General features: G+C 45.8%; 1 protein-coding gene across 1 annotated transcript in view; it reads right to left on the bottom strand.

The window, feature by feature from the left end:
* Window positions 1-10,911, bottom strand: part of ARPC5L (actin related protein 2/3 complex subunit 5 like) — a 31,341-nt gene extending 20,430 nt beyond the window's left edge. The window contains exon 1 of the mRNA XM_075260218.1: window positions 10,565-10,911. Within this exon, the coding sequence (XP_075116319.1) occupies window positions 10,565-10,710 (146 nt within the window). The 5' untranslated portion in view covers window positions 10,711-10,911. The remainder of the gene's footprint in view (window positions 1-10,564) is intronic.
* Between the last annotated feature and the right edge of the window lie 14,305 nt (window positions 10,912-25,216).

Below are 25,216 nucleotides of genomic sequence, written 5' to 3'. Positions count from 1 at the left end.
ACGGCTGTCATGTGTCCATCCAATCGATGAAGGGACAGCTTGTAGGAACCATCAACATTAACAACTAAACTCGGGGGCAGCGAGCCTGCACAGGTTGGCTAATGCTTGGCAGAAAGAGACTGGTATTTTGGCCCGATATCTCCAAAATAGCCATCAGCCCGCCACATATGACCGCAACATCTACAGTACATGCCAGATCACAGGCCATTCATTGATTGAAATGCCCATTTTGGCTGAATAAAATCTAATCTATATGGCCAACTCCAGTGCTCCATTTCTTTGTAGCGCCATCAAAGGGGCATTAAGCATTACACAGTGTCCATTTATACCATTGGTTGTTTGTGTATTACAGGACAGGTCCTCCACAGCTAGAGGCGCTCTTTGTAATGCTCTCCACTCTAGGTCCCGAAAAGAGGACCCCCCCACTCTATTAACTGGTCCGTTGTGGAAATACCTTAAATTTTCATGGAAATTTCACATATATTGTAATAAGTTAAAAATATATATATATATATATATATATATATATATATATATATATGGCACGGAGCTATCTGCACTGTATAATACACAGGTCAGAAGCACAGCCAGCTGTCAGCCGCCCACAGATCAGATATTTGTGGCCTTCTCTTAAAGATAGGCTATAAATATATTAAAATAATAAATAAATAGTCATGGACAACCTCTTTAACACAAATCCTGCACAATTTCACCATGACAACAATACAACTGCAAGAAATCAACACGGTCATGCTGTCCTCAGGATTTGTCAGTAGTGCAGCCTCAGGCTTTAGCGCTTACTCAGCAGTCACTTCTGAGTTATGGCCATTGGTGCAAACAATTCTGTCATCATGTAAACTGGAGCAGAATGTCACGTATGTGCCATGTAAAGCCCAAGAAGCCATTCTCACAAGCTTGCGTCATAAATTCCTGTCACACTTGCTGTAGCAGGATCACACCAATCCCACAAGAATAGGGGCGCGCTGGGGCCACACGGGGGCTCAGTGGTTAGCAATGCAGCCTTGCAGCGCTGTAGTCCTCGGTTCGAATCCTGCCAAGGGCAAAAAAAAAATCTGCAAGGAGTTTGTATGTTCTCCCCGTGTTTGTGTGGATTTCCATCCCATACTCCAAAGACATACTGATAGGGAAAAATGAACATTGTGAGCCCTATGTGGGGTTCACAATCTACATAAAGTAAAAAAAAAAAATATATGAGCGCGCTAACATGATGGGAGCTGAAGTGTGAAGGGGTTAAACATATGCAAAGACCTCCCAGGAAACTGCTAGCCACCCATGTGTGCCACATATAGCAGGCGGCACCCAACACATCAAAAGCAGCTATAGATATATCAAGGCTTAAAAGTGCAACATACTGTATGTCAGATACAATATAACATAACTCCGGGGACATGGACTGATCCATCACCAGAAACCTCAGAACCACAAGGGCCAGATAATGATCTCCTATAAGCAGGACACGTGGTGGATATGGGTTTCACAAGGTGGCCAGATACTTTAGATACTTTTTCAGCCAACAGTCATTCCACCGATCTTCCCCATATAAAAACAAGCTCAGCTGGACCGAGTGTGCATGTGTTATCAATGTGGAGAGGGACATACATTGCAGCCAGACACCTTCAATGTGATCAAAAGGTAAAGACATAATGAAATTCAACATGCCAAACTCTGCCTACCCCAACATCTGCGGCCAGGGAAGTCAGGACACAGCAATACACTTGGACGACCAATCCTACTGAAACCAACCCAACATACATTTAATGTGTACGGCCACGTCTAGGTCTCACCCACACAACCATAATATGAAGGTCTTAACTGGACGACTCCAATTTCATGACACTTGGCCATTATTTTACAATATTCTCCTTCTCCAGCATTACATAAGGGGACAATAACTGTGGCACATGGAGAACCACACAGGTAAGCGGAGAGCCTCCATACTGGACCATACTGCCTAATGTCTCCCTCTGTATACCCTCCAGGCACACGGCCTTCTCATCCAAGCAAAGGAAAACTTCAGGCTGGACCCTCTTCTATTATAATACAGACATATATAAGGCAGCAGGCTCTGTTCACACCTGCATTGCTTATTTTCACCACGTCACTATGTCATAGTAGCAGAAAAGCAAAAATAACAGAAATTCGGCAGCTGACTTGACAGATTTCACCATCACCCAACAACCCATTGACTGTAAGGTGGTCAGTCTGGTTTCTGTCATCGGGTCGAGTATTTTACCAGACAAAACAATAGCCTGCTGTACTTTTCTAGCCGCCATTTTTTATGGTATTTGCAATGGGGGTCCCCAACCACCTTGGTAGCCTATATGAATGTGTTATTTAGAGTCTGACGTCTTGGGTAACCCCTAAAACGCCCTACTGAGTCAGTACCATGGTCGTGGTCCTCTGTTCTGTACCTTTCCTTCTTACCAATCACCTGTAAGGTGATGCCCGCACACTGTGGCAACTAAACATATCTGAAACCCTGCTCCAAGGGTACACAAGTTTGAGCAATACCTCGTTTCACCTACAAATTTGTATGTGGCCCCAGCTATGCCGCAATGTGCAGTTGTACCCTAAATAGGGGCCCCTAACTCTGGAAAGCCCAGGGTATGGGTGTAATACAAAACCCAGGGTATGGGTGTAATACATCACTAGGTTTCATTTTTACCATTCACTTTCCCCATTACTTAAAGCTGATGTTCCCGATAGTGGGGTACGTAAAATAACACATGAATACGGGGTTATAGAAAACACTGCCGGTCCAAGTCTTCAGTCCCCATGTACCTCGGCCTGCATTGCTGGAGCCATCAGAATCTGTAGCATGCTCAGGCTAATACTTCTCCCAGCAATACAGATGTCGCTTCAAACCCAACGCCCAGTCACAATCCTATATTTAGTGCTGAAGCCTGTGCATTTCTAAAATAGGGAATCTGGAACAAAAGTTGGACTTGACAGCGCAGCAGGTATGTATAAACCAGAGGCTGGCGGGAGCGAACGTAATGATTCACTACACAAGCACCTAATAGAAGGAATGAGGGCGAGCCGGACTGTGGGACAGAAGGCAGAGCTATGAAAACTGACAGCGCAAAGTCAACTGTATGTCTAACATCAGACGGCTGTCTACACAGCACATCAGCTCCACTTACTATCACACAGTGATCACACTGCACGCTATATATCCTATCATCTATGGATATGGCAACACTGGCCTCCGGCTACACTCCCAAAAATCACATCAAGTAAATCCCCTACCAAGCTGATTGAGGCCGGTCCTGGTTCAGGAAATGATCACCGTTAGGGAGTGTTCACACGTAGAAATTTGACACAGATTTGGGGAAGGATTTCAGAATCCATCCATATTATGTCTCTCCTAACAGGAGGCAGAGATCGAAGAAGGATACTATAAAAATAAGCGCTCTGCTTGATGTAGTCACGGATCCCGACACTGATTTACATGCGGCGTCCATGGCCCAAGACTCCACACTGGTTAGGGCCATTCATCTAGGCCTAATCAGCAGCTAAGAGGGAGTGACTGGCCCCTTAAAGGGATTTTCCTATCCATAGCATAGGTCATCAATTTAAGATCAGCAGTGGAACCTTGGAGCCTCCATCAATCACTCCCTGGGTGCTACTTCTGCTTAACAGGCGCGTAACGTCACCTATATCAAGTGCATGGCCTGACGTGCCATACCAAGAACAGCCACTATACAAAGGTATGGCACTGTGCTCAGTGAAGAGGCCACACCGCGGACCCAAATGCCATGGGCTCTTCAAACACTATTGGTGGGGTCTTGGTTGTCAGACCCCCACCAATCTTCAATTGATGACCTATATACCCCCAACCTCTAATCCTTGTAAATAAAAGACTGATGAACACACTGGATGTGCAAATAAATCGGCTTCCTGTGTCCAGAGTTTATTTCAGGGCTCCTACTAACCAAGCAGCACAAGTGGGATTTTTTTTGTGCCATTTTCACTACTAGCAGTATGGACCTATATATACTATATACTGCCCTTACATAAAGCTGCATATTTAGCTCACAGATCTCCTTTAAAAAGGACCATTCACCACCTCTTAGCATCCCTTAATAGGTGCAGCTCCACTGATTCCAACACAGTTAGGATTTTTTCTCTAGTCCCCACCACTCCTGAGCAACAAGTGCAGTTAGCTTTGGTGCTTGATGTGCTATTTAAGCTCTGTAATGTCGGCAGGGCGGAGTCAGGCAGGGGGTGTGATTCAGAGCCGCAGAGACAGCCAGTGTCAGAGCTCAGAATCACATCTCATGTCTGCTCCTGCCTGACACCGCCCTCCTGACAGTACAGAATCTAAATAGCATATCAGGCACCAAAACTAATATGACTACGACTAAGGGACGTTGCCCCGAAACGCGTCAGCGGCTCAATATGCTGTGTTAAAAATCTCGTCAAGTCTGCTACGTTTCTGGGACTTTATTTTCATGCTTAATGTCGTGTTGTGAACGGATTTTTATGGACTATATATTTCTGCAATAAAAGTTACGTTTTAGAGATTTTAACTACATCGTGCTGGATACATTTTTTCTATTTGATTCTCTACCAAAACTAATAGTATTGGTTGCTCAGGAACGGTGGGGGCTAGAGAAAAAAAATCCAACTGTGCCAACAGTGAAGCAGTATTTACTAATTGATATAAAGAGCTGGAGCTGGACTTGTTAGAGGTGGTGAAAGGTCATCTTTAAAGTAACACTACCTTTATTTTTCCAATGTAATCCACTGTAGTGTCTTGGACAGGAAAATCCTGCTCCACTTCTCACCACGTGCTGACTGCTACCAATCTAGACAAGAGCTTACGTACACAACGATGTGTGTGAAAAGTGACTGAGCAAAGATACAATGTCATAGGCCACATGCACAAGCTGCTACATGAACAAACACACAGCACAGGGACAATGAAAGCAACAATAAATCTAAAGCACAGACTGCTGGAATATCATGGCTGGCAAAGTCTATGGAGGCAATGACATGAAGTAATGCTCATGGGGGCAGATACTTTCCTATTACTCATCTCATTGGAGAAGTCTGTCATATTCTTTTTGGCTTAAAAAGATCAATGATGATCAAAAGTGCCAAAGTTGTGCGGTCTTATCAGGAGGTAAGGGCAAGTTCACACGGCGGAATTTCTGGAGCAGAAACTGCAGCAAAAATTCCACCTCCTATTCATTTCTAGGGGAGGCAGACACTTCATTATCTGCTAGAAGGAGAAAAAGAAAAAAAAAGAAGCGTCCTCTCCGATCTTTAGGCCTCACATAGGAGGCTGCAGCAAAAAAGTGCTGCGGGAAAAACAGAGGCAATGCGTCGCCGTTTTTCCTGCAGCGCTTTTCACAGAAAGTCTATCTGCGTTGATTATACCTAATGGGAAACTGTCAGCATTTCCGTAGGTATAATGGACATGCTGAAATTTCCAAAATCACAATGGTTTTGGACATCACAGTGTGTCCGCTACGCATATTTTCCCGCACTGTGGGGTTGGGATTCACTAGAATCCCAACCACTGTACAGTAACTGTAAAACACCGTGCAGGATATAGAAGACTTTTTCTGCCCCTGGAACTTGCCCAAAGACCACTCAGGTCAGCGCGGACATGGCCAAAAAGTGATAGTAAAAGGGTTGCAAAATTTTGCTGCTGAAACAGTTGTGATCTGACAAAAACGTGGCCATTTGGCAATCTGAACACAGCAGTAGCCTCATGTCTCTGTGGTTTTTGAGCTAGCAGACAAACAATATGGCTGCAACCACACGGAGAGAAAGAAGAAAAGAAAAGAAAATCACTCAGCTATCATGGTGCTCTGAACGGCACAAATACTCAACTATGCAGCAATATGTGAGCAGAGGATATATCATTATACGGGAAACCCATCTGTATGAACTTACTGGGAACTGTAGGGGTTAATATACACATTGGGGCACATATACAAAGCTAAATGCGCCAGTATTGTGGCTTAAAGGGATTGTCCACTGCGTTTTATATTATCTACTTCCTGGGTTTTTTTCATGCTGGATCTGGAGGTTCTGGGCTGGTTCCAACCCCAGGTCACATGATCAGAACCAGCACAGGGACCCCAGGTTGCTCAGTCTCCTCGCTTCTCTCCCATTTTTTTTCTCCCGTAACCACCTATGGAAATGGAAGAGAAAGTGGGGCAACCCAGAGGTGGGTGCTGGTTCTGATCATATGACCCTGGATCAGAACCAGCCCACAACCTTCAGGACCAGTATGAAAAAACAAACAAACAGGAGGAGGTAAAATAAAACTCCAAGGATGTTATTTACTTTAGTCATTTTTTCGCCCCTTGTCTGACAAGGGGGTGGGGACTAAGTAGAATGGCGTATGGTCTATGATGCGCTCCAAAATCTACACCAAAAAGTGCTACTTTTCTGTTGTGTACGCCCTAAGCCTTAAACGTGCCAATCGGTGGGGGTCCGTCTGTTCGGACCTCCACCTATAAGGAGAATGGGGCTCTGAATGGAGTGGTGGTCATGGTACACTGCTCCATCCAGGACAGGGGACAAATATCAGTGAGTGTGGATTCACATCTGCGCTTTCAGGTTTCCATCTTCTGCCCGAGAAACTGGACAGGAGATGGAAACCGGCATTTGAATGGGTTAGCAAAGTGTCCACCCGTGAGTGTCTTCTGGTCTCGCGATGAAACCGTTTTTTTCTTAACCAGACTCAAAGTCAGACATGCAGGACTTTGTGTCCGGTTAAAAAAAAAAACTGTTTCGTCACGGAGATCTCAAAACGCTCACAGACGCTCACTGTCTGCTGGGTTTCAGTCTCCTGTCAGCAGAAGACAGAAACCCACAAAGCGGAGACTGGGCACAGGTGTGAACCCAGCCTTATATCAGTTGCACTGATCAGTGGCAACATGAGGGCACAGAACCCACCGATCTGCAAGTTACCCCCTATCCAAATGCCCAGATAGATAAACCTCTATAAAACTGTATAACTGTATAAAAATGAAGACCGGATTAGTAAATGCAGCCCATGTTGCAGATTTTGTCTGTGCAGATACCGATTTGTGGTCAGCACATCAATGTACTTCATGGCCTGTATACGGCAATGTGAAGCAGGACTAAGAAATGACTGAATAGAATTCTAGTGAAGACGACATCTCAAGGTCTTCATTTATGATGGCGATGTCTACAAATCATCATTGGAGACTCTCAGTGGGTGTCAGTCATCCTCGGACTGATTCTACTTCACAGGCTATAAAGCTGAGCGACCTGTTTGACTAAGAAGCCATTGGCGGCGTCTCCGCCAGGTTGTGGTGAGGAATGTAGCGCTCATTACTAAACAAGACAGGCTTTTACAACCCATTCAAGGCAAACATAATCAGGGTGTGGTGGGTGAGAGCCCGTCATTACTGAAGTCACTCCCATGCCAGTGGGTTACAAAGACGTCCATTCACTGGCGCAGCCATATAACGCCTGTACCTTTAAGACATGAAGCAGCTTGTTAAAGGTGCAGTACCTGGACACTTTCTCTTATTGTGCTACAAGAGCTGCATCTTGAGATGTGACCGGACTAAAAGTGCATTTACGCTTAACATTACCAGATAATATAACGTCCCTTCATGAGTGTCAGGTCATCAGAAATTCCATTTACAGGGGTTGTTCAGTGTTATGCTTTTTATGGCGTGTCCTCAGAACAGGCCATAAATACCTGATCATGGGGGAAGGGGGGTCGATGGCCGGCCCACATACTGATCAGCTGTAAGGTCAATGGGAGCTCAGCTGCAGTGATGGTGCCCGGCTACTATACAGGGAATGGCACTTTCTGCTCCCAGTCCCATATAAGTCAGGATGTACAGGTAATCGATCAGTGGCGGCGGTCTGCAACCCAGCAATCAAATAGGGGGTTACCTGAGGCCATAAAACCCCTTAACTCCAGACAACCCCTTTAAGGCCCTATGCAAATAACCATAGTGGTGTGGGGAAAGGGGGAGTCTATAGAAAACCAAGCTGCAAAACGCACAAGGATAGGGTCTGCTCCTTATTTTTAATCTTGGTCATGTGTATAAAGTCTTAGGGAAAAGTTGTGGCCAGTAAAGGTGTTATTAGGCTATAGCCACACACATTGTACATAGGGAATTCTTCTGTAAAATCCCTGCAGTAAAAAACACCATAATCAGGCGCTTTTTACTAGGGCTCACCCATAGAGCTCTCTGCAGCCCCTGTGACTTTTAACCTTTGTATAGCTAAGGCAGAAATCCATAGGTAAACCCCGCAGAAATGATTGACATTCTAAAGGTCGTTTTGTTTTTTGTTTTGTTTTTTTATAGCATCGGTAAGGGATTTGTCTATCTGCATGCTAGCCACCAGTGGATTTGCAACAGGCAAAACTGCGGTGATTTGACCAGTATGTCCCCAACATTACTCGACTTTTGCAATCTTCTGTATTGCAAACCTGGCTACTTATACTATAATATAGATGCATGTACCTGAATTATTCTATTACGCTATTCACATCTGTATTGGAGGCTGTTACAGATTGTAACATATTTGCCTGAAAAAAATTATACAGCATGCAGCACTCCATTTTTCTGGTAAAATAATGGCCACTACAATGGAAGCAGCACCTAAAGGCACTGTAGGTGTGCATCACATGACGGATGTCACTTCTTATTTTCTGCTCCTCATCCTTAAGGTGAACACAGCCTAAAGGATCATGTACACATTACCTTGTGCACAAAGCCTGTACAGTAGCACATGGGACTATAGTACGGCATATGCCGCTATATGGGGTCTGTTATGCCCTTTATTTCCCCCTAGAACCACTGATTCTTATTTCCATGGCACAGCATGCCACCATTTTTTGGATTTCTCTATAAAAAGCCTTGCTATGTATAACACTGGACTGGCACTGAACATTTCCCTGCAGGGTAAAAACCTACAGTGCAAAACCTACACTAACAGGTATGTATGTATATATATATATATATATATATATATATATGCAAAGCAGGTTTCATCCTCTACATCAAAAAATGAAAACCTGCAATGTAAACTGAAGAAATTTCACGGCATATCTGCTATGTGTGAACATACCCTTAAACCCAAACAGTGCCAGCAGCCGCATTGTGGTGATACTTGCCAGTCTTTGCGTACTGCATGTGGCTCAGACGTGCTATAACATGCACATATGACCACTGCTGCCTATCCCAGTCCTCACCAGCAATGCTTGGCACATCATCACTGCAGGAAGTAAGCAGAGACCAGAGGTGAGCACTGACGGTAACCAGGGGGGATACAAGAGGGGTACACACATTTATTTTTATCCTATTATCCCATTCCCTACTCATGTATAAAGGTTTGGAAATCCTGGACAACCCCAGAGTCTGGAGCGGAAGCCAGTGTTTCGGAGAAAGCTGGGTGACAACCAATTGTACAGAGGTAATAAACACAATGGTAGGCATCCAAAATAAAAATTAAAAAAAAAAAAATCGCAAAAGCTAAAAGACGAGTTTCTATCTGCTGTTTTCTAATGATTGGGAAATGATTTTATATCAAAATAAACCAATGCAGAAAATATTTACCAACATGTAACAGAAGCGACAACAACCAAACACTACACAATGTATCAGCATACAGCACAGGCATAGAGGAGCCGATGTCGCACCTTGCTGGGATATGTAGTTCCACACCAGGCAACAATCTTGTCAGGGGAGGAAGTGAGTCACAAGAGAATGTCTATGGCAGTGATACAGCAGTACAATCCCCGCCAGATCCTACTGCCATATAATACACTGCTCATGTGTCATACGTGTGTATCTTTATAGATAAGACTGTCGGTGACTGAGCTCATTGGAGCACGAGACCCCCACACACTAAATGGCATTAGCACCAGAACAACGGGGGTCTGTTGTTAACTTTATATGTTAATCAGGCAGCGCCATGTTTTGCAGAAGTGATAGAAAATTGTATTTCCAGTTTTTGACAGCCCCCTCCCTGTCAGACATCTATAGGGCATATTAGGCTTGGCTTCTGATTATAGCCCTATGGGCCTCAGATATAGATATCAGTAGTCACCAGCTTAGGGGTATGTTCACACATACACAGAAAATCTTTTATGCCAGTACTTTACAACATGGTGGATTAGTCACTGACTACTTTGCAATGGAGAACCCACTAGTTGTATATGAAGAGGACATCACCTGTACTGGTGACAAGAGGACACCGGTGACATCCCCAGGCTCTGCGGAGTGGTCACCCCTTTGGCACAGCTTAGAGATTTCCCTTATTATATATGGATGCATTTCCAATACTCTGCCATTCAGATGAATGAACGTTTGCTCAGGATGTTACATCAGGCGCCGGTGACTGAAGTCTCTGAGCAGTGTCCAAGGTGCTGTCATAGAATAACTGGTGGGGGTCAGTAGTGTAACACCCCCATGTACACAAGCCCTGGGTCTGGCCATGCATGGCTGGTGCACCCCGTCTTCTGCCTCCCCCCAATATTGCAGCCCCCACCCCCAAACCTGAGCCGATGAATGGCCGTGCAGAAGGATATTGCCTGATGAGCCCGTCCACCTCGCCCTCGTCCGGCCCTTGGGGCTCCGCCGGCTCTTCTTGCAGTTGATCGTCCACAAACTTATTCTCGTCGTACTCATCGATGTCCACCTTGCGGAAACGCGACGACTGTGTGTTCTTGGCCATGGCGTGGAGCCCGGACACCGAGGGGGTGTGACACAGGACGGGGGTGACAGCGCGGGAGTCCGGGCAGTCTGGGGCGGCCGGGGGGACTGCACACAGTGGTAACGGGGTGGCGGCTCTGCTACTGTCACGGGCTTTCCGTTCCTTTCCGCCCGGCTCCCTCCGCTTCCGGTGGCTCCGGCGGGCGGAGAGTGTAAAGGAACCGGAAACGCATCAGCGACCCCACGGAGGGAGAAGCAACATGGCGCCGGCTTGTTGCTTAGCAACTGCGGCCGGGTAACCAGAGGGGTCAGAGACGCAGGACAGGCGCTTCATGTGTGACAGTATCAGCCATATCGTAAAATAAAGGCCTTAGTTCTGAATGCTGCCTGAAAAATTATTCTTATTTACACGGGAAGGTTTTTTCTTGCAGGTTAAGCCTGTACCTGTAGGCTGAGGCCACACTTTGCAGAAACACTGCGTTTTTTTGTTGTTTTTAGCACCAGTAACGTGATTGAGATTTTGGTTAATCATGTTGCAGAAAAGCTGTGTTTTTGGAAAGTGTAGCATGCCAATCTCATCTGGACATGATGGACCTTCAAAATATGGCTGACGCTTTATCTTTTCCACTCTCCTATATACACTTAGACTGCGTTCACATCTGCACTTGGTGACTGTTCGGCGACGCCATCCCCCATTTCGCTTGAGAAATGCGCACATCTCTGTATGTTCTGGGCAGTAACCTGGCAGGCCCCATGATAGTCTATAGGGGTCTGCGGGTTTCCACAGGTAACTGTTTTTTTAAGCGTATTGCGTTTCCATTTTTTGGTTCCCCTAAAATCCCAACGCAGGTGTGAACCTAGTGTCAAATGTATGGAGGATTTGTGAGGACGGTACCTCTTTGGTGTACAACAGCCATGTGTAATGGATATTTTTCTTGGCCGTTTTGCACCCCGGTTGTGTTACTGTACTTAGCTTTAGGCTGACGTCACACATTGCGGAAATGCATTTTGGTCATTGCAAAAACACAAAATTAAAAAAATCTGCATTTCAGGAGATTTGAGGCAGACTTTCCCCTCGGATTCCTCTCCTCTTTATGGCAGACTGTTAGCTTTCTGCCATGGGTTTTCTTGCAGATTAGTCTCAGACACAACGGGGTTAATCAGCGGAGTTTCTCACACCTCACGAAATCCATGGCACGCCTGAGCAGGACGCTTTTTATCCCCTGTGTCCTGTAAATGGGACAGATGCAGCTGGAATTTGGTGCTGATTTGGAGGCGGAATCCACTGCAGAATAGACTGTGGAATTCAGTTGTGTGAACAAACCCTTAGCGTCAGTTCACACTGAGTTTTCTGGCGAGGATTTTGATGCTGGGGAAGTAGGTTTGGTATCTTGACAGTACAAAGGTTAAAGAGCGCGGTTAAACTCAAAGCAGTAAAAGACATTGTGTGTGTTCAAAGCCTCTAGTGCAAAATATTATGGGGGGGTCTGTAGATCGTATATGGGAATTGTGTAAATCCCACCACAGTGCTATTATACATTACAGCGGGTTAGCCATCTGTGAATCTTCTGTGGCCAAGCCAAACTTGCCACCTGTGTCCTGGCCTTATACTTCAGGAACCACCTAGATCTGAATGTGACCACCATTAAAGGGGTTGTGCCATTATAGAAGCTCATCCCCTATTCACAGGACAAAGGAGAAGTGTCTGAGGGCCTGGGGTCCTGACCATCAGATAATGGCCTATTTAAAAAAAAAATTAAAAAAAAGCAGGGTCCACAAGGCCCCCTAAGATCGCAGGCTCCGTAGCAACCAGTGCGATTGTATGAACCTGGCCTTAACCGCAAGAAGATAAAATAAATGTGAGCTAGCGCTCCATGGTGACTTATCATCGGGAATGGAATGGTGCACAAGGTCACATACCGTAACACAAAATCTCCATCAACTAATAAAAGTTTTATCAAATTTTTGGGGGACACAACTGAAGACATCTGAAATTTTCAGGGATACATTTGGATGGGAATATGAATAATGTGGTCCAGATTTCTCAACTCTAACCACCCCACCATAAATAGATCACACCTGTATACCTCCCAACCGTCCCAATTTCCGCGGGACATGTCACCGGAATTGGTCCCGGTTGGTGGGAGGTATGTCCCGATTTCAACTCAGATCTGCGTCCAGAGGACGCAGATCTGAGTTGAACACATACGCGGCTGAAGCAAGGAGCTGACACAGGTCAGCTCCTTGTTTCGCCGCTGCCGCCGGCTTACTGGCTTGTAGACGCGATGTGATGATGTCAGATCACGTCTACAACTGTGCGCCAGAGAGAGAGAGGCGCGCAGAGAGCTGCGAAGGAGAAGGTAAGTGTAATGTGGAACGTGAATCTGGGGGCAGATGAAGGAGAGGACGGCATGACACTGGGGGCAGAGATGTAGGGGTCATGAATATGGGGGCAGAGATGTGGAGAGATGAATCTGGGGGCAGAGATGGGGGGACATGAATCTGGGGGCAGAGATGGAGAGGACATGAATCTGGGGCAAAGATAGAGGAGACATGAATCTGGGGGCAGAGATGGAGGGGACATGAATCTGGGGGCAGAGATGGAGGGGACATGAATCTGGGGGCAGGGATGGAGGGGACATGAATCTGGGGGCAGAGATGGAGGGGACATGAATCTGGGGGCAGAGATGGAGGGGACATGAATCTGGGGGCAGAGATGGAGGGACATGAATCTGGGGACAGAGATGGAGGGGACATGAATCTGGGGGCAGAGATGGAGGGGACATGAATCTGGGGGCAGAGATGGAGGGGACATGAATCTGGGGGCAGAGATGTACGGGTCATGAATATGGGGGCAGAGATGTGGAGAGATGAATCTGGGGCAGAGATGGGGGGGACATGAATCTGGGGGCAGAGATGGAGGGGACATGGGGGCAGAGATGGAGGGGACATGAATCTGGGGGGCAGAGATGGAGGGGACATAAATCTGGGGGCATAGATGGAGGGGACATGAATCTGGGGGCAGAGATGGAGGGGACATGAATCTGGGGGCAGAGATGGAGGGACATGAATCTGGGGACAGAGATGGAGGGACATGAATCTGGGGACAGAGATGGAGGGGACATGAATCTGGGGGCAGAGATGGAGGGGACATGAATCTGGGGGCAGAGATGGAGGGGACATGAATCTGGGGGCAGAGATGGAGAGGGGACATGAATCTGGGGGCAGAGATGGAGGGGACATGAATCTGGGGGCAGAGATGGAGAGGGGACATGAATCTGGGGGCAGAGATGGAGGGGACATGAATCTGGGGGCAGAGATAGAGGGGACATGAATCTGGGGGCAGAGATGGAGGGAGACATGAATCTGGGGGCAGAGATGGAGGGGACATGAATCTGGGGGCAGAGATGGAGAGGGGACATGAATCTGGGGGCAGAGATGGAGGGGACATGAATCTGGGGGCAGAGATGGAGAGGGGACATGAATCCGGGGGCAGAGATGGAGGGGACATGAATCTGGGGGCAGAGATGGAGAGGGGACATGAATCTGTGGGCAGAGATGGAGGGGACATGAATCTGGGGGCAGAGATGGAGGGACATGAAACTGGGGGCAGAGATGGAGGGGGGGACATGAATCTGGGGGCAGAGATGGAGGGGACATGAATCTGGGGGCAGAGATGGAGGGGACATGAATCTGGGGGCAGAGATGGAGGGGACATGAATCTGGGGGCAGAGATGGAGGGGACATGAATCTGGGGGCAGAGATGGAGGGGACATGAATCTGGCGGCAGAGATGGAGGGGACATGAATCTGGCGGCAGAGATGGAGGGGGGACATGAATCTGGGGGCAGAGATGGAGGGGACATGAATCTGGGGGCAGAGATGGAGAGGGGACATGAATCTGGGGGCAGAGATGTGGGGACATGAATCTGGGGGCAGAGATGCAGGGACATGAAACTGGGGGCAGAGATGGAGGGACATGAATCTGGGGGCAGAGATGGAGGGGGGGACATGAATCTGGGGGGCAGAGATGGAGGGGGACATGAATCTGGGGTCAGAGATGGAGGGGACATGAATCTGGGGGCAGAGATGGAGGGGACATGAATCTGGGGGCAGAGATGGAGGGACATGAAACTGGGGGCAGAGATGGAGGGACATGAAACTGGGGGCAGAGATGGAGGGGACATGAAACTGGGGGCAGAGATGGGGGGACATGAATCTGGGGCAGAGATGGGGGGACAGGAATCTGGGGGCAGAGATGGGAGGGACAAGAAACTGGAGGCAGAGATGGGGGGACAGGAAACTGAGGGCAGAGATGGGGGACATGAATCTGGGGGCAGAGATAGGGGACATGAAACTGGAGGCAGAGATGGAGGGGGGGACATGAAACTGGGGGCAGATGAAGGGTGTATATGAAACTGGGGGAGAGATTTTATCCCTCTTTCTTTAGCCGCACATTTTATCCCTCTTTCGGTTCTTCAAAAGTTGGCACCTGTATACTGAGGAAAATAACAAACACCTTGCCTCCTCTGTCCTGAGCAACTGTGCGGCGTTTGGTGGTCCCTCAGCGCCCTTTTCAGACATCTTCCAGCATTGTGATGTTGACGCACCCCACTTGACCATTGAGGCCCAATCACAGGCCACTGCTGTGAACCCCAGGACATGTGACATCAGTCAGAGACTTGACGAGGACGGCCAGAAACTCATGAGAGGTGAGGCAAAGTGTGTATGAATATTTTGATTTTCCCTCACCTCTTCTAGGCCTCCACCTATTGTACTTTGGAGTCTGTGGCGAACCCCAAAAGTTTTGGGTTCAGGTGAATCTGAAACTTTTGGAAACTTCAGGTATAATCCAGTTCTAAATGAATTGGTTTGCCCATCCCTACTCAAGTTGGGTTCACACCAGCGCTTGAACTCTATTTGGGGTTTCCATCCCCGAACACGCTTTTCGGACAGAATCCCGGTGGACTTCTTTAAGCTGATTATGTTTCTGTTTTGGGGGGTACCCAAATGGACGCCTGAACGGAATTTGAAATGCAGGTGTGAAACTAAGCGTCAGCCAAAAGAGAATTTGTGATATCAGACTGTCCTAGCTTATACCAAAGTCTGTCAAGTTCTCCGGCCAAGTTCCTCCAGCCATGTCTTTATGGCCCCTACTTTGTACATTGGGGTTTGCCATCGTTTTTGTGCCACTGCTAATGCCAGAGGAGGTTTGGACTCTGCAGTTAGTGATTCCAGCGTTAGTTAAGCCCTGAACTCCAGGGTTTATGGTCTAGAAAGTTCATAGAGGGCTTGAGAACTTTTCAGCTTATTTGCTCAAAAGTATGTGAAAAATTTCAACCTTGAGAAGTGGATGGTAAAGTGGGCATGGTGAGCCTGTCTAGTTGTCTGTACATCAGATTTATCAAATGTGACATTTTAAGAAGTTGCAAAAATTGTTGCAATCCCACTCCAGTAAGGAGGTAGAGAAAGTGGAGTAATATCTCAGGACAGAAGAAGCATGTCAGGTAGAGGCGTAGACTTATAGAGTGGCCCCATTGATCAAACAGTGTGGAATATTTTATATATTTGGTGCATATTACACCAATTCAGCCACCCACAAAAACCTCCACTCATGATAAATCTCTCCCTATGCATCTCATTACTTGGCGGCGCTCGCTTACTGTAACTTTACATGTTCTTCCTGCATTTCATGGCTATGGTTCCTAAGAGGTGACCCCTATTACAGGACCATATCAGAGAAGAAGCCTGCAGCATGGATAGGGGCTTGCTTTCATACCCTGGGGGCAATGAGACTAAATGGAATCCAATGATACTGTTGTCCAAGTAGTATATAGTAATAGGGTTCCTATTTTAGGCCATGTACCCCATTCTTAAAATTCTTCTATAAATCTAATATACCTAGCTATCCTATAGATATAGAAGCCACCACTAGAATTATATTTGGGACACAAGCTCCTATATATTTATTGTATTATTATATGTGCTGCTGCCACCTAGTGTCTGAATATGGAAATGCAGGCCAATTTATTTTCTAAACTTCCTCTTTAGGTTGGTGGATGCAAAGAAATGCTGCTGCACACACTTGTCTGGAAGAAGTTCAATAATTTATTAAGGAAAAACACAAAAAAGTGTAACAATTGCTACGCCATGGACATAGGGAAAATTGGTATATGTGAAAAAAACTAGATCAGAGAATAAAGTTTCGGTCATACGACCTTCATCAGAAACGATCTAGTGTAGAGTAAGCCGGTATATGCTGTCCATGCATGTTGTCTGCTTTTTCATTTCTCCACTCTCAGAGCCATATGAGGTCTTAATGTTTGCGGGACAAATTGTTCTTCATAATGCTACCATTATTTATTCTGTACAATGTACAGGGAAGCTGGAAAAAAAAATTAGAATGGGGGGGGGTTGAAGAAAAAGTGCATTTGTGTGATTTTCTTACAGGATTCGTTTTTACGGCGTTCACGGTGAAACCAAAATGACAAGTGACCTGTATTCCATGTTTCGGTACGATTCTGGTGATACCAAATTTCTATGGTTTTATTTACATTTTCACCCCTTAACAAAAATCCAAGACTGTACCAATTATTTTTTTCTAAAAGTCGCCATATTATGACACCCCTAACTTTTTTATACTTCCATGTACTGAGATGTATAGGGTGTATTTTTTTTGCGGGGTCGGGTGTACTTTTTAGTTCTACGATTTTGGGGAATTGGTATTGCTTTGATCATTTTTTATTCAAATTTTTATCAGAGGCAAAACAGTGAAAAAAATGGCGGTTTAGCACTTTTGACTTTTTTTCCCGCTAGGGCGTTTACCGTACAGGAAAAATATTTTTATACATTTGAAGAGCGGGCGATTTCAGACACAGGGATACCTAATGTGTATATGTTTCACAGTATTTAACTACTTTTATATGTATTCTAGGGAAAGGGGGGTGATTTGAACTTTTAATTCTTTTTAAATTTTTAGAGATCCTATCATACAAATCCTTTTTGTTGTAAGTAACACGTCGGAATAGCCTTAAGAAAGGCTATTCTTCTCACAGGCCACGAGAAAATGGCTGCTTACAATACTAATACACATTTTCTCGTGGCCTGTGGGCATGCGCAGTCTGCTCTGCCCGAGGCCCAAGGCCTAGAAGTTACAAGCCACCGCCAGAAGAAGATGCTGAAGAGGACGCTGTCCTCGCTCTATCTGAAACTAAATCTCTCTAAGACTGAACTACTACTGTTTCCACCAACTAATAGATCTGTCCCTGATATATCCATTGCAGTCTCAGGCCTTACTATAACTCCTAGGCAGCAGGCCCACTGCCTCGGGGTTATGTTTGACGCAGACCTTTCCTTCACCCCTCATATTGAATCACTTGCACGTTCATGTCACCTCCACCTCAAAAACATCTCCAGAATACGCCCTTTCCTTACCAGAGATACACTAAAGACACTTATTGTCTCTCTGATTCATTCTCGCCTTGACTACTGTAACTCCTTACTAATCGGTCTTCCCATCACTAAACTCTCCCCTCTACAATCTATTCTGAATGCAGCGGCCAGGCTCATCTACCAGGCTAGACGCTACAGCGATGCCTCCGGTCTGTGCCAGTCATTACATTGGCTGCCTATTCATTATGGAATAAAATATAAAGTTATCACCCTCATCCACAAGGCTCTCCATAATGCCGCACCTCCATACATTTCCTCCCTCATCTCTGTCTATCGCCCAACCCGTGTTCTCTGCTCACTCAATGACCTAACACTTACATCCTCTATTATCAGAACCTCCCACGCTCGTATACAAGACTTCTCCCGAGCTGCACCACTTCTCTGGAATGCTCTACCCCGGACAATCAGATTAACTCCCAATTTCTACAGCTTTAAGCGCAAACTAAAGACACATCTCTTCAGACAGGCCTATCACAATTCCTAATGTCAACCCTTCCGTACTACAATTAGAATCCCTAAATTTTAACCCTCCTCTGTCCCCGCTCCCACATTACCCGACATGATATGATGTCTTTTCAGCCTAACTTATCTGTTCAAGCTCCATCCACATGTTAAAGGTCACCACTAGTGACGGCTCATACAGTATTATTTGTGTAATGACAGTCACCTCTATTACAAAAGTGTCTGACCCCTGTATAAGCAATGCCACCCCTGCTACCTCTTGTGTCACCCCCTCTACCTCATAGATTGTAAGCTTTTGCGAGCAGGGCCCTCAGTCCCATTGTGTGAAATGAAGTTCTTTGTTATGTATCTGTCTGTATCTGAACCCTACAAATTGTACAGCGCTGCGGAATATGTTGACGCTATATAAATAAAATGTATTATTATTATTATTATTCAGATGGAGGCGGCATAGAGCAACCTGCAAAAGAAAAGCACTGCAGACAGGCCGGGGAGCCTTGTACAAGGCTCCCGGCTGTCATGCCAACGGGACGTCGGTCCTGCAGCTTTCTCCAGGCACTGGCGATCACCGGCAAAATGGCGGCACCCATGCCCCGCCGGGAAAATGTTGCCTCGGTCAGCTTTGACCAAGACGCCAGGAGGGTTAATTCCCATGATCACTGTGTTCACTGACTGTGGGCATTACCGCATGTTGTCTGCTGTATGATACAGCAGGCGGCTATGGCGGCTGGGCCAATCCCGTAAGACTCCCGGGCAGCCATCATAGTTAAACACCTGGCGTCCGCCGTACTAGTACAGCAGATGTCGGGAAAAGGTTAATAGATAAGTTCCTAGGAGCAGGGCCAGTTTTAGACAAAGTGTGGCCCTGGGCAAAATAAAAAACGGGGCCCCATATTGTATCATATTCGGTCATTTCAGAAGTCAGGGCTGCACTTCCAGCTGCATTGATATAGTCTCAAAAGATTAGGAATACAAAAATAAAATTGTAAAGCTATATACAGTTGTGAAATGTGTATGTAATTATTACCACTATACAGACAATTACCAAACAATACCCATCATGTATAGACCAAGAATACCTCTATATAAGGCCCAGACAGTACACGACCTCCACACTGTGACTACCGCCATTACATTGTATAGTGAATCAAAGACAATAGCCGAGCACTAGACAGACTTCTAGCCTAATAAACGTCACATCAATTAAAGGGTTTTCAGGCCCCAAAATGATTCTTTTATACTAATAACTTATCCTAGGTCATCGGTATGTCAGTATGTGATCTGTCAGGGTTCCACACCCGAACCCCACACAGATCAGCTGTTCTAGCAGCTTCTGGGTACTGGGGCAGGACAAGAAGCAGCACCACTACTATTCAAGTAATAGGAGCAGCGCTGCAATTACCCAGAACCACCACTATACAGTGGATGGCGTTGCTGTGCCAGTCCTATTACTTGAATAGTAGCGCTGTTACATCCTGTCCACTAGCAGCTTCTAGGTCGGACCCCAACAGATCACATAAAGATGTCCTATCCTGTGGACAAATCATCAGTATCAGAAATCAGTTTTTGTGGCTAGAAAATTTCTTTTAAAATAGTGTGATGTAATAGTGTGATGTAATAATACTCTTTTCTGCGCCTAGTAATAACAACCCCCTTTTTTGCCCAAACACAATACAAATCACCACCTTTTGTATTGCCTTATGAATTATTATAGCGTCCCCAATAGTCCCTGCTTATGAATAATAGTTCCACCTTACTAATAATAGTTTGTTCTTATAAGTAATACTCCCCTCCATCAGGAATCGTTTCCCCCTCTGAGTAAGGGGATGCCGCTTTGCCACGTCACCGTCCGCATCTTCATCCAAAAGCGCCAACTGCACATGTCCGTCGGCCATTTTCCTTTGGCCTCTTATGGCCCTTGCCATTTGACCAGAAATTTCATTTATACCGTGGGAACCAACACCAATACTTGAGCACCTGGACTAATGGTTCTAAGTTTAGCTGTTCTGTTATAAACACGGTTCTGGACCATTTGGACCTGCTCCATATATTCCTTCACAATAGGCATTACTGCTGCAATTCTGTCCTGCATCAGGGTAATATGTTCAATTACACTCCTGTAAGGAGTTTGCTTTAATTCCCAGGTTTCCTTAGCTATGTCTAGGAGACCATGTGGATGTCTACCATACACCAACTCAAATGGGGAAAAACCTGTGGAGGACTGGGGAACCTCCTGGATTGCAAAGATTAAATAGGGCAGTAGGCAATCCCAATCTTTGCCATCCTTGCTAACCACCCTCTTTAACATGTCCTTAAAGCCGGGTTCACACAGAGTTTACGGGTAGCTGCAACTGGATGCTGGTACAGTGCACCGGCATCCAGTCACACACTCCGCTCCGGATTAGGCCCAAATGAATGGGCCTAGTCGATAGTGTCTTCAGGCGGACTCGCGAGGAGAATGAGCATGTCCGTTCTTTTTTCCGGGATCGGCTCCTATTGATTTCAATGGGAGCCGTCTTTTTGGTGAGGATTATGAGGTGGATACGGTCTCAAAATCCTGACCAAAAAACTCTGTGTGAACTCAGCCTTAAGGTTTTATTGAACCTCTCCACTAGGCCATCAGTCTGGTTGTGATATACAGAGGTTCGCAGGTGTTTATTTGTCAAGAGCTTACACATCTATTTCATTACTTTGGACATAAAAGGAGTCCCTTGGTCAGTCAGGATCTGCGTTCTAATCTCTCCTGCAGCTTTCACCCAGGACATAGGAGAGGGAGAAAAATTGGACTGTTCAAATTGGGTTTGCCTGCATATGCAGCACCATATATGGGGGAAGTAGTTCGGTAGCAGCACAGGTGCGGACCTAAACAGTCAAAGATAGGTTTCAGAGCGGTCCTCTCCTGCGCTAATTTAGAAAAAAAAAAAAGTAAAAGAAAAATCTAATTGCTGCGGCTGCCACCCCCTCCAGAGTGCCGCCTGAGGCCACCGCCTCACCTCGCCTCATTAGAGGTTTGGCCCTGAAGCTCAGTGCATAGTAATTTATACAGCCACCATTAGGGGGAGTTCAGTATATAGTAATTTATACAACCACCATTAGGGGGAGCTCAGTGTATAGTAATTTATATAGCCACCATTAGGGGGAGCTCAGTGTATAGTAATTTATACAGCCACCATTAGGGGGAGCTCAGTGTATAGTAATTTATACAGCCACCATTAGGGGGAGCTCAGTGTATAGTAATTTATATAGCCACCATTAGGGGGAGCTCAGTGTATAGTAATTTATACAGCCACCATTAGGGGGAGCTCAGTGTATAGTAATTTATACAGCCACCATTAGGGGGAGCTCAGTGTATAGTAATTTATACAGCCACCATTAGGGGGAGCTCAGTGTATAGTAATTTATATAGCCACCATTAGGGGGAGCTCAGTGTATAGTAATTTATACAGCCACCATTAGGGGGAGCTCAGTGTATAGTAATTTATACAGCCACCATTAGGGGGAGCTCAGTGTATAGTAATTTATACAGCCACCATTAGGGGGAGCTCAGTGTATAGTAATTTATACAGCCACCATTAGGGGGAGCTCAGTGTATAGTAATTTATACAGCCACCATTAGGGGGAGCTCAGTGTATAGTAATTTATACAGCCACCATTAGGGGGAGCTCAGTGTATAGTAATTCATACAGCCACCATTAGGGGGAGCTCAGTGTATAGTAATTTATAGAGTCACCATTAGGGGGAGCTCTGTGTATAGTAATTTATACAATCACCATTAGGGGGAGCTCAGTGTATAGTAATTTATAGAGTCACCATTAGGGGGAGCTCTGTGTATAGTAATTCATACAGCCACCATTAGGGGGAGCTCTGTGTATAGTAATTTATACAATCACCATTAGGGGGAGCTCAGTGTATAGTAATTTATAGAGTCACCATTAGGGGGAGCTCTGTGTATAGTAATTCATACAGCCACCATTAGGGGGAGCTCTGTGTATAGTAATTCATACAGCCACCATTAGGGAGAGCTCAGTGCATAATGATTGCAATGTTTAGTACATTAAAAAGATTGTTTAGTTTAGAAGTTTTTTTTGTTTTTTTGTTTTTTTTTTAAACTAAAACATAACACAACTATTAGATATACAAAACCTTTTTTTCTTATTTAACATATTGAGAAATCTAAAACATGAAAAATCAAATTAATGTGCCAACAGTGCGGTGCTGCTGCAAAAAAGGCTAATAAAATTCTGGGATGTATTAAGACAAGCATTGAATCTAGATCAAGAGAGGTCATTATTCCGCTGTACTCTTCCCTGGTCAGACCACACCTGGAATACTGTGTACAGTTCTGGGCGCCTCAATTCAAGAAAGACATCGATATATTGGAGCAAGTCCAGAGAAGAGCAACCAAAATGGTGGAAGGTCTGCAAACCATGTCCTATGAGGAGCGGCTAAAAGAATTGGGATTGTTTAGTTTGCAGAAGAGAAGGCTGAGGGGAGATTTAATAGCAGTCTACAAATATCTGAAAGGTAGTCACAGTGCAGAGGGATCTACCCTATTCTCATTAGCACAAGGAAGTACAAGAAGCAATGGGATGAAACTAAAGGGAAAGAGATACAGATTAGACATTAGGAAAAACTTTCTGACAGTGAGGGTAGTGAGAGAGTGGAATAGGCTGCCACGGGAGGTGGTGGGCGCTCCATCAATGGAAATCTTCAAGCGGAATCTGGATAAACATATAGCTGGGATGATTTAGGAAAACCTGCACTCGCAGGGGGTTGGACCCGATGGCCCTTGAGGTCCCTTCCAACTCTACCAAAAGTAAAGTAAAGAATTTTTAAATTCATGTAATAGGTACCACTGCATGCAGACATGTCTGAACTATTAAAATATCAAAAGTTTTTTTCATCTGAATAGCAAAAAAAAAAAAAATCACTGTACTAGAAAAGCTGTTTTTGGTTGCCTCACTTTTCTAAAGAATTTAAAAAAATATTCAGAAAGTTGTAGGTACCCCATATTGGTAGCAATAAGCACAGGAGGAGAATAAAGTAATAGGTCTTTTTAATTGTTAAAAGTAGTAAAACATAAGAAAAGTATAGAAATTAGAAATTAGAGATGAGCAAACACTGTTGGATCGAATAGATATTCACTTGAATATCAAGTCGTACGAGATATTCGATTCCAATCGAATACCATGAGGCAAACGCACTAAAAATTTATATTCCCTCCCACCTTCCCTGGCGCGTTTTTTGCACCAATAACTGTGCAGGGGAGGTGGGACAGGAACTACGTCAACGGAGGCATCGAACAAAAATCGGAAAAAGTAATTGGCTGGCTAAATCAGGTGACTTCCAATTTATACGAATGGTGGATTTAACATTCGGTTAATTTTAGACTGTGAACTATGTGACTATGAGACAGGAATAGATGTACAGGCAGGGTTATCTAGGGATTACCTTTATTTAGGTGGGAATGTCACTTGCCCAGCTCTTTGGGGCTCTATCTGGTCGGGATCCCTGTCAGCTTGCGATATGCGCAAGGTGACTTTTTCCCATAGGAATGCATTGGCCAGCGTTGATTGGCCAAATGCCATACAGAGTACAGCATTCGGCCAATCAACGCTGGTTCTGCCGGAGGAGGCGGAGTCTAAGATCAGTCCACAGCAGTTTCCATTGTAGTCCGATCTCAGATGTAGCAGTGCTGACACAGCAGAGCTTAGCACACACTCCAGAAATGCAGCAGAGCTGAGTGTGCGCTGAACCCTGCTGCATCTCAGATGTGGCAGAGCTGAGTGTGCAGCAGGGTTCAGTGCACACTCAGCTCTGCTACATCTCTGATGCAGCACAGCTGAGTATGCAGCAGGGTTCAGCGCACACTCAGCTCTGCTACATCTCTGATGCAGCAGAGCTGAGTGTGCAGCAGGGTTTAGCGCACACTCAGCTCTGCTACATCTCTGATGCAGCAGAGCTGAGTGTGCAGCAGGGTTCAGTACACACTCAGCTTTGCTACATCTCGGGTGTAGCAGAGCTCAGAGCACACTCAGCTCTGCTGCATCTCGGGTGTAGCAGAGCTCAGCGCACACTCAGATCTGCTACATCTCGGGTGTAGCAGAGCTCAGCGCACACTCAGCTCTGCTACATCTCTGATGTAGCCGAGCTGAGTGCACACCCAGCTCTGCTTCATCTCCGGTGTAGCAGTGCTGGCCGTGCGCTGAGTTTGGCTGCATCTCCGGTGTTGCCGAGCTGAGCACATGGCCAGCTCTGCTTCATCTCCGGTGTAGTAGTGCTGGCCATGTGTAGAGCTCGGCATGGCATTCGGCCAATCAACGCTGGTCAATGCATTTCTATGGTAAAAAGTCACCTCCTGCATATCGCAAGCTGACAGGGATCCCGACGTAATACAGTGACTTGGGCATGTTAGATGCCCCCAGGCATGCTTCCCCTGCTGTCCCAGTTGCATTCCAGGGTGTTGTCCTCATTTCCTGGGGTGTCACAGTGGACTTGGTTACTCTCCTGAGTCGAAGAGTGGGATCTCCTGAAACAAGCATTTTTTCCCCATAAACTATAATGGGGTTCGATATTCGTTCGAATAGTCGAATATTGAGGGGCTAAACAAATATT

The sequence above is a fragment of the Leptodactylus fuscus genome, chromosome 11, assembly GCF_031893055.1.
Source record: "Leptodactylus fuscus isolate aLepFus1 chromosome 11, aLepFus1.hap2, whole genome shotgun sequence".
NCBI lineage: Eukaryota > Metazoa > Chordata > Amphibia > Anura > Leptodactylidae > Leptodactylus > Leptodactylus fuscus.
This window is presented reverse-complemented; position numbering and strand designations above follow the sequence as displayed.